The sequence below is a fragment of the Aphelocoma coerulescens genome, unplaced genomic scaffold (genome assembly GCF_041296385.1).
Source record: "Aphelocoma coerulescens isolate FSJ_1873_10779 unplaced genomic scaffold, UR_Acoe_1.0 HiC_scaffold_574, whole genome shotgun sequence".
NCBI classification, from domain to species: domain Eukaryota; kingdom Metazoa; phylum Chordata; class Aves; order Passeriformes; family Corvidae; genus Aphelocoma; species Aphelocoma coerulescens.
This window is the reverse complement of record NW_027183921.1, coordinates 9,919-22,832: the sequence shown is the minus strand read 5'-3', so window position 1 is coordinate 22,832 and position 12,914 is coordinate 9,919. Positions and strand designations below refer to the sequence as shown.

Genomic DNA, 12,914 nt, shown 5'->3' with positions numbered 1-12,914 from the left:
CTACATGCTGCTTTTCGAGGCCTGAGTTGAGGCCCGACGTCGCTGGCGGGAGCGGTTGCTCCTGGTGGATGTCTCCGACAATGTCACCCTACGCCTGGGCGTCTCAGCCCTTGGTGCTGTCCTGCGGCTGCTGTCACGGCGACTCCTCGACCGCACCGGTGGATTTGAGGCCCGACGTCGCTGGCAGGTGCGGCTGCGTCTGGGGGATGTCTCCGATGGTGTCCTTCTGTGCCTGGGCCTCTCAGCCCTTGGTGCTGTGCTCTGGCTCCTGTCACGGCGACTCCTCGACCGCACCGGTGGATTTGAGGCCCGACGTCGCTGGCGGGAGCGGTTGCTCCTGGTGGATGTCCCTGATGCTGTTTCCCTCGGCCTGGGCGTCTCAGCCCTTGGTGCTGTCCTGCGGCTCCTGTCACGGCGACTCCTCGACCGCACCGGTGGATTTGAGGCCCGACGTCGCTGGCGGGTGCGGCTGCGTCTGGGGGATGTCTCCGATGGTGTCCTTCTGTGCCTGGGCCTCTCAGCCCTTGGTGCTGTGCTCTGGCTCCTGTCACGGCGACTCCTCGACCGGGCAGGTGGATTTGAGGCCCGACGTCGCTGGCGGGAGCGATTGCTCCTGGTGGATGTCCCTGATGCTGTCTCCCTTGGCCTGGGCGTCTCAGCCCTTGGTGCTGTGCTCTGGCTCCTGTCACGGCAACTCCTCGATCGGACAGGTGGATTTGAGGCCCAGCTTTGCCGGCGAGAGCGATTTCGCCTGCGGTCAGACCCAGAGCTTCTGGAATGGCTGGTGTCTGATGACCTTGATGTCACCTCACTCTCCATGCAGGGGCTGCTGCTCTCCAGCGAGGAAGATTGCAGCAGCTGCCCCATTGGTGCATGTTGGACGCTGCTGCGTTTGCTGGTCTCTGGAGATGGAGACAGGGGAGGCACACCCGATGGTGCCAGGATGCCAGAGTTGGGGCTGATGGCCTCGGATTGTGCAGAGCCATGGGAAGGCTCCAATCCATGGGAAGGTTCCAATCCTGACTGTCCAGCCAGGCTGGGGACATTGAGCTCCAGTTCATCCCTGGGGGCATAGAGCTCCGGCTCATCCCTGGGGGCTGTAAGGGGAAGAAGGAATGAGAGGGGCCCAGCAGGCCTGGGCCAGGCCAGGCCAGTGCGGTGCCCCCAGCCCTCCAGGAGCGGACAGGCTCTGCCAAGCCCAGCCTTGGCACTGACCCCAGCCCAGGGCCACGCAGCTGCGTTGCCTCATACCTGTGCCCAGATCAGCACAGCTGTCGCACTCCCAGCTGGGTGTGTCGTTTCTGAGGCCAGAGCAGCGCCTGTGGGTGCCCTCAGCAGCACAGGAGGAGCACAGGAGCAGTTCCCAGGGCCTGGGAAAACAAATGGTTTCATGGCACTGAGGACAAAGCGTCCACAGCTCGGGATTGTCCGGCTGAGCTCTTCTTCTGGCTCCTTCTGCTTCGAGCCCTTGCCAAGACACAGGTTCCCTGCAGAGCCCTGGGGTGCAGCTGCCCAACTTACCCCTCTTCCTCTGCCTCCTCCCTGCCTCCTGGATAAAGGCACTTCCTGGCATTGCACTGGCTGTGCCTGTCTCCTAATTCTGCAAAGGCATCGTTGTCCTCCCATGTTGGCTCTCTGATGAGGAAAGGAGAAGCCGATGAGCTCGTGCTGCTCCACCATCCTGGAGGTACAGGCTGTCCCTGCTCTTCCTCCAGTGCTTTTCCAAGTCTTGCGTGAAGCTGAAGCCCAAACTCACGGGACAGGGCAGGGCCAGGACTGCGGGGGCAGGCCCTGGCACAGCAGCTGCCCCCTCCTGTGTTGTGAGCCAGGCAGAAGGACACCGACCTGAAGGGGATTCGGATCCCCATGATGAACATTTGGACAAGAAACTCATCATCGTCTCTGCAGAGGGGGCACTGGAAGTACAATGCACCAGCGCGCAAGGCCTGTCCCTGCAGGGCAAACAGCAGCAGTGTGAGCAAGGCCCTGGTGCTGCTGAGCACCTGCTGTGCCCCGGGGCTGCGGGAATGGCTCCTACCTGGATGCAGTCCCTGTGGAACCAGGCCCTTTTGCACGCTGGGCACACCAGTGTTGTGTAGCTCTTTCTCTCCTCCACAGGCTCCATGCAGATGGGGCATTCGGTGCCCGGCTCCGGAATCACCGTCACATCCTGTTCTGGGGAGTGCTCAGGGCAGTAGGACCTGGGGGAAAAGGGATGGGCAAAGTGAGACGTGCTGGGTCCTTCTGCAGGGGTGGCCAGAACGGGAGAGGACGTACCTGTATGGGGTTATGTAGTTAGTCACACAGTGACCCTCCTTGGCACAGGGCAGGTGGAACCATCTGTCGCAGTCTTTGTGACAGCACATGATGGTGGCCCCAGTCTCCCCACAGACGCAGCAGTGCTGGAAAGAGCCAAGCAGCCCCATCAGAGGCAGCCTCGGGCCTCCCCAGGCAGCCCCACGGCTCCGGGCAGGGCGCAGGACTGTGGCCGCTGCTGGGTCTCAGCCCACAGACCCGCCTGGAGGAAGAGGCTCCTGTGCCAGAGCCTCTGTGGAGCTGCTGGGAGCCAGACTTTTGTCCCACAGCTGGTGGGAAGGGCCGGCCTTTCTTTTGTGGGGTCTGGGCTAAGCCCTGGCAAACCTCGCCTGGCACAAGCCTCCCTGCTCTTGTCAGGCTCTCACCTGCTGAGCCGCCCGGCTGACTGCAAGTTGGATATCGCGAGGGCGAAACCCCTTGAGTCCAATCCGATCACTGTCTTGTTGAAAAATGAGGCTGGCGAAATTCTGTGGCAAAGGCAGGGAGCTGATGAGGAGAGAGTGGCAGGGGCTGCCCACTGCAGTGCTGGAGAGAGGCTCAGCGCAGCTCACCAGGCAGAAGACGTGGGCACAGAGCCCGTGCTTCTCCCATTTGTCGCCGCAGATGTCCGGGTCAGCCTCTGCGCGGCGGCACAGCAGGCATGCTGCAGGGGACAGAGCCAATGGCACCGGGCACCTCTGCGGGGCTCTTAGCCCGCAGCATCGGCCCCAAGGGCTGCTCTGGCCCTGCCTGCCTGGCTGATGGGCAGGCCTGGAGGCCTTGGGGAGCAGGGGACAGCGCGGGCACGGGTGTCCCCACAGCTGCCCCCTGGCCCGGCTGGGCCCCCCTTGGGGAGGAAGGAGGCTCCCAGCCCCAGCATGGCTGGGCAGCTCCTGCCTCCCCCTGCCTCCGCTCCGGGCCCCACGCTGGCTGCCCCGACAGCCCCTGTGCCAGCCTGCGGGAGGGCTGCTTTGCCCTCACCTGGCTCTCTGGCATCAGGGGCCTCCTGCTTCCCTTCTGCCATGGCTCTTGTCAGCAGTGAGTCCCTGTGCAGAACCACCGCGGTCTTCTCCAGGGGCTCGTCCTCTCCTTTTGTGGGAGAAAGAAGAGTGTGGGGAGTTTGTAGAACAGGCCCAGAGCCACGAGGGCACTACTCCCTGGTGAGCCCTGCGTGAGCCCTGCTCCAGTCCGCCTTCTCCTCCCGTCACAGCGTCGAGGAACACTGCTGTCTCCCGTGGATGTTCCTCTGCTGCGTCTGGGAAGGAAGAGGCAGGTGAGCCTGCAGCACAGGCCCAGAGCCCCGAGGTGTGGGGCCCCTCTGGCCCCTGGGCAGCCCTGTCCCTGTCCTACCTTCCCCTCCCGTTGTCAGGTCGCACTGACACACGCTGGCCTGAGCTCAGCGTTCCCTCTTGTGGCCTTGGTCGCACGGGTCACAATGGCCACTCTGACATCAGCAACGTGCACCCAAAATGGGGGCAGCGATGGCCTCAGTCCCACGCCACCCATTTGAGGCTGCCCCCTTGGGAACCGAGGTTCTGAGATGGGTCCGAGCCTTTGGTCAGAGCCCAACCAGGGCAGGGGCTCCTGCAGCAAGTGCAGGGTCAGATGCCAGGCCCTGGGGCAGCCATCGAGGGTGGCACTGTTGGCAGAAAGGGGCTGTTCAGGCAGTGCCACTCCAGGGCTCCTGCCCCTGGCAGTCGGCTGCCCAGAGAGCTTGTGGGCTCTCTTGCACTGGACAGATTCAAAAGCTGCCCCAGGTGGAGCGACGTTTTCCCTGACACCTGTCTGGAGAAATCCCAGAGGAACCTGATTTGATGCTCTTGCTGATCAGTGTTGGGAACAGGAGATAAAACTGGAGACCACCACACGTGGCTCCCAACCTCAATTATCCTGTCACCCTATGAACTAACAACTTTGACATTTAGTATTAAATGGAAAAGTTAGTGTTAAGCTCCTGAGAAACGTCAGCTTTTACACTGACTCTGATGGAAACCCAGAGAATTCAGTGGGAGTTTTCTGCGTGCAGCTGACTGGAGAGCTTGAACCAGTCCTCGACTCAGAAGTCAAATGCAGGAGGATGCTTTTCCCACATGAAAGGCACTTTTGCCAGTTTGGTCCATGCCTTCCTACTAGCAAATAAATAAATTGAAAAAAACAGCTAGAAGAGAAGCACAAACCGTTCTTTTGGCCTTTTCTCATTCATGTCTTTGCAGGCATGCTCCTGGAAAATCCAGATCAATGGCTTCTAGAACAATCAGCGGGACCCCTGGAAAGCAAGGGGTGACGAGCAGGGACACCCTGCACCTGCCTGATGCCGGGGCAGGGGGAGTTCATCAATTTTCCTGTCTCCATGGGAGAGGCACCTTGGGAGGACAAGGATGCCTTCACTGAACTAGGAGGGAGGCACAGCTGGTGCAATGCCAGGGAGTGCCTTTATCCAGGAGGCAGGGAGGAGGCAGAGGAAGAGGGCTAAGTTGGGAAGTGGCACCCCGGGGTCTGTAGTGAACCCGTGTCTTGGCAAGGGCTCGAAGCAGAAGGAACCAGAAGAGCTCAGCCGGACAATGCCGAGCTCTGGACACTTTGTCCTCGGCGCCATGAACCTCCTTGTTCCCCAGGCCCTGGGAGCTGCTCCTGTGCTGCCCCTGCAAGTTATGTATAGACACAGAGCTACCTGCTCTTTCCCAACCCTGTGCAGCACTGGACAGGAGGACACAGTAAAATGTTGTCTTCGTTACATGATCTAATTATCAAAAGTCCGGCCAAGAAGCAACTGACATTGAAGCCCTACACACAGAAAACCCCAACCCCTGGTACAAACCTTGAATTGACACAGGACATGTATACCTGTTCAGAAACACAGGCTGACAGTGTTGGCCAATAGTTTTTCCTATTAGATCTTGGAAAGGATTTCCAAAGTAACATTGTTTGGCAACTTCTTCAAGGAAGAAACATGACACACTTCTCATCAGTAAAAGAAGCTTTATTGGTTTGCTTTCACTTTTCTTTTGGCGTCCTTATGCTTCTTCCGGCATTCCTGAAAATAGTGAAAATCCAACGTATTATTATTAGAAGTTTCTGAATCCACTATTAGGAGAAGTCTCTAAATTCACTCTTTCTCTTGAACACTTTCTTTATGTACAGTTAAGTCGCTGGTCCTGTCCTGTAACGTGCAGAGATTTAGTGGTTTACCTGAGTGACGTCACAACCTGATGTTATACACACCAGTATACTAAACCACTTTTGTTCTCTGGTAATTACAAAGTTTCAGGCTCTTGTTGAGGTCCTGAATTAATTTCTCATGCAGATTCATAGCCCTGTTCCCTCCTCATGCTCAGCTTTCAGCCACAGTTACCAGGGAACGGACGTTTCACACTCACCTCAAGCAATAATCTACGTCTGTCTTCCCAATCCTCTTTTTCTTCACTGAGCTCTACAGATCTACAAAATAACTTTGGGCCTTCTGCACAAAACAAAGAACCAATTATAAGGGTTAAACACTTCTGCTGCTGCTGCTGCTTGGATCACTCATGAGCAACACAGCAATAAAGTCAGCAGCCCTATTCTTCGCATCCTTCCTATTCTCTTCCCCCCACCACCACACGTGGGCTCCAACAGAAATGTTCTGTGTTACAGCCTCGTGTACTACGAAGAATGAAAGGCAGCAGCAGTTCTCCTGAACATGCTGAAATCTAGATTGCAGTGAAATAGCAGCTGCTCCAGTAAAAGCTCAACACCAGGATCCCACATCTCCCCCCAAAACTGATGGCTGCTGATGACTGCGATCCCCATTTTAACGCGCGCTGTAAATCAGGCAGACTGGAAGCACGCAGGATGGTAACTGTATGAACACATCAGTTATTGCATCAGAGTTACCTAGTAGGTCTCAAGAAAGAAGCCTGTCCTAGAACTGTGTTCTATCACATGTAACAAGCTATTGTTTTGGTGGCCTGTGGAATGTTTTAGGGCATTGTATGTTTTCTTTGGTTGTTGTTTCCTTTGTTTTTAAGTACAAAATTCACTGGATTCAGAAGAGAAAAACCAAGATTCATGAGGACAAAGAAGGGCATATGTGGCTGATAAGAATACTCAACATTCTTAATGATAGGAGCAGAAAGACAGGAAAAAAATAAAGATGATATACATGCCTGAAAGGGTCTGAAATGTCTAGGCAACTTGTCCAGTGACTATCTTTTTGGTAAGCTCCAAAAGTCCAGATACCCATTAGGCAATTATCTGAAAGACAAGAAAGCCAGACAGCTGCTCAGCCTTTATTTTGCCAGGACTTCCTCACGGGCTGCTACCACAACCTAGACCCCAAGTAAGGGTGGCAAATGTTGACTACAAACCATTCATAAGCGGGCAGCATTTTTTCCTCACTGAATTCCAGTAAGAGTTTAAAAAGAAAAAAATACAAAAGGGGTGAATAAGTTCAGTTGTACCTCTTAGGCGTTCATCATCTTTGGAGAAGAAGAAAACTCTAGCACTTTCCGTGTGGGGTAAAGAAAGAAACCTGGACAAGTACAAAGGGATTTTAGCATCCTAAAAGGCACTACCAAATTCCATGAACATGAGTTAAAGCTGCAGCGCTTCAGAGAAACGGTAAACATTGAAGAGCTTTACTCCACAGTAACCAAACAGAGCCTTCTATAAAAACCCCCACTTTTTAAAAGAAAACTGACTGTGTCTTTGGCTTTTGGCCAAACTCAGATTGGGTTTGGTCAACCCAAAACGACCCAGTTAATTTCTTGTGCTCAACTTCTCTCTCTTCATATTCAACTTCACATCAAAGGGGCTGCTGGGAGTTTTGACTCTGTGCAGCACAAACGGTTTGTCCAAGATGACTTTCACTGCTCAGAGGTGTGCAACGTCCGTTTCCCATTTCCTGAGTGCTGCTCTTAATATGCCCACAGCATCCAACTACGACAACCAAGGAGAGAACCAATACAAATGGAACTTGCATTTCTCGGTCCTTTCCAATTTCTGATGGCTCAGGCTCATCATCACTCTCAGAACTGCTGTCTTGGAAACGTGGATCCTCTTGCCACGTGACTTTTACCGGTTTTATTGGTCCCAGTATGTAAGGCTCTGCAATATAACAGCACCAAAAAAGAAAAAAAAGCCAAAACCAGGTTATTCCTCTACTTGCCAGGAAAAGTCCTTCCTTTCAAGTGAAATACTTACACTGGAGAAGGCAGATTTAGGAAGGACAGAATCTTCTCCCCTCAGATTTTCTGAGCTAAATCTCTGCTCCAGTATTTTCCCCTTTGTTCTAGGCATCTCCCACGTATTCCTAAACCTTGATCGCTGCATTCAGAAGACACTAACTACCTTCTGAATTCAGCAGAAGTGTGGGGGGCTTGTTGCTTTGTGCTGTTGCACACAAAGCACCTTGGGTTTTTTAATCTTTTGGGTAACTTTGCACAGTTTCTTTTCTTTCCTACAAGACTGTGACTTGATTTAATATTGTTTCATCTTCATTTCATAAGGCCTCATTTTATCTGAGGTTAGGACATGCCAATGATGATGTGTCATTCAGCTTCCATTCTCTAAAGGTCCAAGAATAGAATTCAGTAACTAATAAAATATTCTTGAATCTTGGGGTCAGCTCCAGGATTTTGCTCTTCACTCTACATTAACACACATTTTCTTTGCAATCTGGTTGGGTTCTATGAAACTTGCCAGGACTGGTGTGTCACCTTTTTCCCTGTTTGAGAAATTTAGGGGATGACAACAAGCTTTTTCACCACTCTGCAAAGACCCCACTGCCTTCTCTCTCAAAGCCCGCCTTTCAGAACTCTGAGATGCAAGCACGAGTTACCTCTCCTTAATCTACCGCAAGCCTGGCAAGTAGAAATGAAGATCAGAATGCTTCTGCCTAATTACTGGCTTCTGCCGCTGAAAATCCCCTGGATCCAGACCCTCTTTACACCGTATTGCTCTGCAGTGCCTGCCTTAAGCTCTTCCTAGGAATGGCACCGTTAGAAGGGTTCTGCTGTTACCTTCTTTCATGCCCGACTCCTGTGTGTCTCCGAAGAAGGAAAAGTGAAAGCACTCAACTCCTGAGCTACGTCGTTCGCAGGCAAAGGTCCCAGATGGTCAGCTGGGACAGAGTCCTGCGCATCCTCTTTGTCCCAAGGGTATGTCCTCAGTGTTTTCTGGTTTGTTCTTTGAAGGTCCAAACAAGTCTTTTAAATCAGCAGCAATGTCGTAATAGATTTCTTCAGACACTTGAGGCAGTGTCTCACTCTCTTCTTTCTTCTTCCTTTTGGCTTTCCTGAAATCAGATTGTTCAAGGATAGCAACACAGCACATGTCCTTTCCAAAGACAGCTTCCCTAAGAGCCACCTTGCTCTTCTGTCTCCCTAAACGTATCCAAGCCCATTAAGGAGTGGTTCACTATCAAGGGGAAGCAGTGGGGAAACATCTGAGGTTTGAGTCTAAAGGCAGGAGCAAGTGTCCTTTTTAATTAGCCACCCCCTTAAGTGACTTTTCACTTAATAGGTGGTAACATAGAAATCAGGTATTTAGCACAGATTCCTGCCAATAGCAATGTCAAGAGTTAATACACTTTTCTCAGAGACCTGCAAATCTCAAGGTCCCTGTATTGAGCTTCCTCACCTTCACTTACGGCAGAGAGCAGACGGACTAGAAAGAAAAGATGACACTACATGCTGCTTTTCGAGGCCTGAGTTGAGGCCCGACGTCGCTGGCGGGAGCGGTTGCTCCTGGTGGATGTCTCCGACAATGTCACCCTACGCCTGGGCGTCTCAGCCCTTGGTGCTGTCCTGCGGCTGCTGTCACGGCGACTCCTCGACCGCACCGGTGAATTTGAGGCCCGACGTCGCTGGCGGGTGCGGCTGCGTCTGGGGGATGTCTCCGATGGTGTCCTTCTGTGCCTGGGCCTCTCAGCCCTTGGTGCTGTGCTCTGGCTCCTGTCACGGCGACTCCTCGACCGGGCAGGTGGATTTGAGGCCCGACGTCGCTGGCGGGAGCGGTTGCTCCTGGTGGATGTCCCTGATGCTGTCTCCCTCGGCCTGGGCGTCTCAGCCCTTGGTGCTGTCCTGCGGCTCCTGTCACGGCGACTCCTCGACCGCACCGGTGGATTTGAGGCCCGACGTCGCTGGCGGGTGCGGCTGCGTCTGGGGGATGTCTCCGATGGTGTCCTTCTGTGCCTGGGCCTCTCAGCCCTTGGTGCTGTGCTCTGGCTCCTGTCACGGCGACTCCTCGACCGGGCAGGTGGATTTGAGGCCCGACGTCGCTGGCGGGAGCGGCTGCGTCTGGGGGATGTCTCCGATGGTGTCCTTCTGTGCCTGGGCGTCTCAGCCCTTGGTGCTGTGCTCTGGCTCCTGTCACGGCGACTCCTCGATCGGACAGGTGGATTTGAGGCCCAGCTTTGCCGGCGAGAGCGATTTCGCCTGCGGTCAGACCCAGAGCTTCTGGAATGGCTGGTGTCTGATGACCTTGATGTCACCTCACTCTCCATGCAGGGGCTGCTGCTCTCCAGCGAGGAAGATTGCAGCAGCTGCCCCATTGGTGCATGTTGGACGCTGCTGCGTTTGCTGGTCTCTGGAGATGGAGACAGGGGAGGCACACCCGATGGTGCCAGGATGCCAGAGTTGGGGCTGATGGCCTCGGATTGTGCAGAGCCATGGGAAGGCTCCAATCCATGGGAAGGTTCCAATCCTGACTGTCCAGCCAGGCTGGGGACATTGAGCTCCAGTTCATCCCTGGGGGCATAGAGCTCCGGCTCATCCCTGGGGGCTGTAAGGGGAAGAAGGAATGAGAGGGGCCCAGCAGGCCTGGGCCAGGCCAGGCCAGTGCGGTGCCCCCAGCCCTCCAGGAGCGGACAGGCTCTGCCAAGCCCAGCCTTGGCACTGACCCCAGCCCAGGGCCACGCAGCTGCGTTGCCTCATACCTGTGCCCAGATCAGCACAGCTGTCGCACTCCCAGCTGGGTGTGTCGTTTCTGAGGCCAGAGCAGCGCCTGTGGGTGCCCTCAGCAGCACAGGAGGAGCACAGGAGCAGTTCCCAGGGCCTGGGAAAACAAATGGTTTCATGGCACTGAGGACAAAGCGTCCACAGCTCGGGATTGTCCGGCTGAGCTCTTCTTCTGGCTCCTTCTGCTTCGAGCCCTTGCCAAGACACAGGTTCCCTGCAGAGCCCTGGGGTGCAGCTGCCCAACTTACCCCTCTTCCTCTGCCTCCTCCCTGCCTCCTGGATAAAGGCACTTCCTGGCATTGCACTGGCTGTGCCTGTCTCCTAATTCTGCAAAGGCATCGTTGTCCTCCCATGTTGGCTCTCTGATGAGGAAAGGAGAAGCCGATGAGCTCGTGCTGCTCCACCATCCTGGAGGTACAGGCTGTCCCTGCTCTTCCTCCAGTGCTTTTCCAAGTCTTGCGTGAAGCTGAAGCCCAAACTCACGGGACAGGGCAGGGCCAGGACTGCGGGGGCAGGCCCTGGCACAGCAGCTGCCCCCTCCTGTGTTGTGAGCCAGGCAGAAGGACACCGACCTGAAGGGGATTCGGATCCCCATGATGAACATTTGGACAAGAAACTCATCATCGTCTCTGCAGAGGGGGCACTGGAAGTACAATGCACCAGCGCGCAAGGCCTGTCCCTGCAGGGCAAACAGCAGCAGTGTGAGCAAGGCCCTGGTGCTGCTGAGCACCTGCTGTGCCCCGGGGCTGCGGGAATGGCTCCTACCTGGATGCAGTCCCTGTGGAACCAGGCCCTTTTGCACGCTGGGCACACCAGTGTTGTGTAGCTCTTTCTCTCCTCCACAGGCTCCATGCAGATGGGGCATTCGGTGCCCGGCTCCGGAATCACCGTCGCATCCTGTTCTGGGGAGTGCTCAGGGCAGTAGGACCTGGGGGAAAAGGGATGGGCAAAGTGAGACGTGCTGGGTCCTTCTGCAGGGGTGGCCAGAACGGGAGAGGACGTACCTGTATGGGGTTATGTAGTTAGTCACACAGTGACCCTCCTTGGCACAGGGCAGGTGGAACCATCTGTCGCAGTCTTCGTGACAGCACATGATGGTGGCCCCAGTCTCCCCACAGACGCAGCAGTGCTGGAAAGAGCCAAGCAGCCCCATCAGAGGCAGCCTCGGGCCTCCCCAGGCAGCCCCACGGCTCCGGGCAGGGCGCAGGACTGTGGCCGCTGCTGGGTCTCAGCCCACAGACCCGCCTGGAGGAAGAGGCTCCTGTGCCAGAGCCTCTGTGGAGCTGCTGGGAGCCAGACTTTTGTCCCACAGCTGGTGGGAAGGGCCGGCCTTTCTTTTGTGGGGTCTGGGCTAAGCCCTGGCAAACCTCGCCTGGCACAAGCCTCCCTGCTCTTGTCAGGCTCTCACCTGCTGAGCCGCCCGGCTGACTGCAAGTTGGATATCGCGAGGGCGAAACCCCTTGAGTCCAATCCGATCACTGTCTTGTTGAAAAATGAGGCTGGCGAAATTCTGTGGCAAAGGCAGGGAGCTGATGAGGAGAGAGTGGCAGGGGCTGCCCACTGCAGTGCTGGAGAGAGGCTCAGCGCAGCTCACCAGGCAGAAGACGTGGGCACAGAGCCCGTGCTTCTCCCATTTGTCGCCGCAGATGTCCGGGTCAGCCTCTGCGCGGCGGCACAGCAGGCATGCTGCAGGGGACAGAGCCAATGGCACCGGGCACCTCTGCGGGGCTCTTAGCCCGCAGCATCGGCCCCAAGGGCTGCTCTGGCCCTGCCTGCCTGGCTGATGGGCAGGCCTGGAGGCCTTGGGGAGCAGGGGACAGCGCGGGCACGGGTGTCCCCACAGCTGCCCCCTGGCCCGGCTGGGCCCCCCTTGGGGAGGAAGGAGGCTCCCAGCCCCAGCATGGCTGGGCAGCTCCTGCCTCCCCCTGCCTCCGCTCCGGGCCCCACGCTGGCTGCCCCGACAGCCCCTGTGCCAGCCTGCGGGAGGGCTGCTTTGCCCTCACCTGGCTCTCTGGCATCAGGGGCCTCCTGCTTCCCTTCTGCCATGGCTCTTGTCAGCAGTGAGTCCCTGTGCAGAAACACCGCGGTCTTCTCCAGGGGCTCGTCCTCTCCTTTTGTGGGAGAAAGAAGAGTGTGGGGAGTTTGTAGAACAGGCCCAGAGCCACGAGGGCACTACTCCCTGGTGAGCCCTGCGTGAGCCCTGCTCCAGTCCGCCTTCTCCTCCCGTCACAGCGTCGAGGAACACTGCTGTCTCCCGTGGATGTTCCTCTGCTGCGTCTGGGAAGGAAGAGGCAGGTGAGCCTGCAGCACAGGCCCAGAGCCCCGAGGTGTGGGGCCCCTCTGGCCCCTGGGCAGCCCTGTCCCTGTCCTACCTTCCCCTCCCGTTGTCAGGTCGCACTGACACACGCTGGCCTGAGCTCAGCGTTCCCTCTTGTGGCCTTGGTCGCACGGGTCACAATGGCCACTCTGACATCAGCAACGTGCACCCAAAATGGGGGCAGCGATGGCCTCAGTCCCACGCCACCCATTTGAGGCTGCCCCCTTGGGAACCGAGGTTCTGAGATGGGTCCGAGCCTTTGGTCAGAGCCCAACCAGGGCAGGGGCTCCTGCAGCAAGTGCAGGGTCAGATGCCAGGCCCTGGGGCAGCCATCGAGGGTGGCACTGTTGGCAGAAAGGGGCTGT

General features: G+C 56.4%; 2 protein-coding genes across 2 annotated transcripts; both read right to left on the bottom strand.

Annotated features, from left to right (window-relative positions):
* Nucleotides 1–3,319, bottom strand: LOC138101945 (G2/M phase-specific E3 ubiquitin-protein ligase-like). The gene is made up of 9 exons (XM_068999690.1): nt 3,277–3,319; nt 2,868–2,959; nt 2,682–2,783; nt 2,278–2,402; nt 2,039–2,201; nt 1,842–1,952; nt 1,522–1,631; nt 1,252–1,370; nt 1–1,097 (listed from the first exon to the last, which is right to left on the bottom strand). Exons 1-9 carry the CDS (start codon nt 3,317–3,319, stop codon nt 1–3), a joined length of 1,962 nt encoding a protein of 653 aa, XP_068855791.1.
* Nucleotides 3,320–8,391: 5,072 nt separating this feature from the next.
* LOC138101944 (G2/M phase-specific E3 ubiquitin-protein ligase-like) lies at nt 8,392–12,278 on the bottom strand. Its single transcript, XM_068999689.1, has 10 exons — nt 12,236–12,278; nt 11,827–11,918; nt 11,641–11,742; nt 11,237–11,361; nt 10,998–11,160; nt 10,801–10,911; nt 10,481–10,590; nt 10,211–10,329; nt 9,235–10,056; nt 8,392–8,657 (listed from the first exon to the last, which is right to left on the bottom strand). Exons 1-10 carry the CDS (start codon nt 12,276–12,278, stop codon nt 8,392–8,394), a joined length of 1,953 nt encoding a protein of 650 aa, XP_068855790.1.
* Between the last annotated feature and the right edge of the window lie 636 nt (nt 12,279–12,914).

Bases quoted from the DNA above. Each gene is read 5' to 3' on its own strand.
- LOC138101944 (XM_068999689.1), bottom strand. From the start codon at position 12,278: ATGGCAGAAGGGAAGCAGGAGGCCCCTGATGCCAGAGAGCCAG. The intron at 11,362-11,640 runs GTGAGAGCCTGA...GGCTCTTTCCAG, and splicing joins TCAGCCGGGCGGCTCAGCAG to CACTGCTGCGTCTGTGGGGA. The intron at 11,161-11,236 runs GTACGTCCTCTC...CTTTTCCCCCAG, and splicing joins AACTACATAACCCCATACAG to GTCCTACTGCCCTGAGCACT.
- LOC138101945 (XM_068999690.1), bottom strand. From the start codon at position 3,319: ATGGCAGAAGGGAAGCAGGAGGCCCCTGATGCCAGAGAGCCAG. The intron at 1,632-1,841 runs GTGTCCTTCTGC...CTCATCAGAGAG, and splicing joins TCCGAATCCCCTTCAGGTCG to CCAACATGGGAGGACAACGA. The intron at 1,098-1,251 runs GTATGAGGCAAC...TTCCCCTTACAG, and splicing joins CTGTGCTGATCTGGGCACAG to CCCCCAGGGATGAGCCGGAG.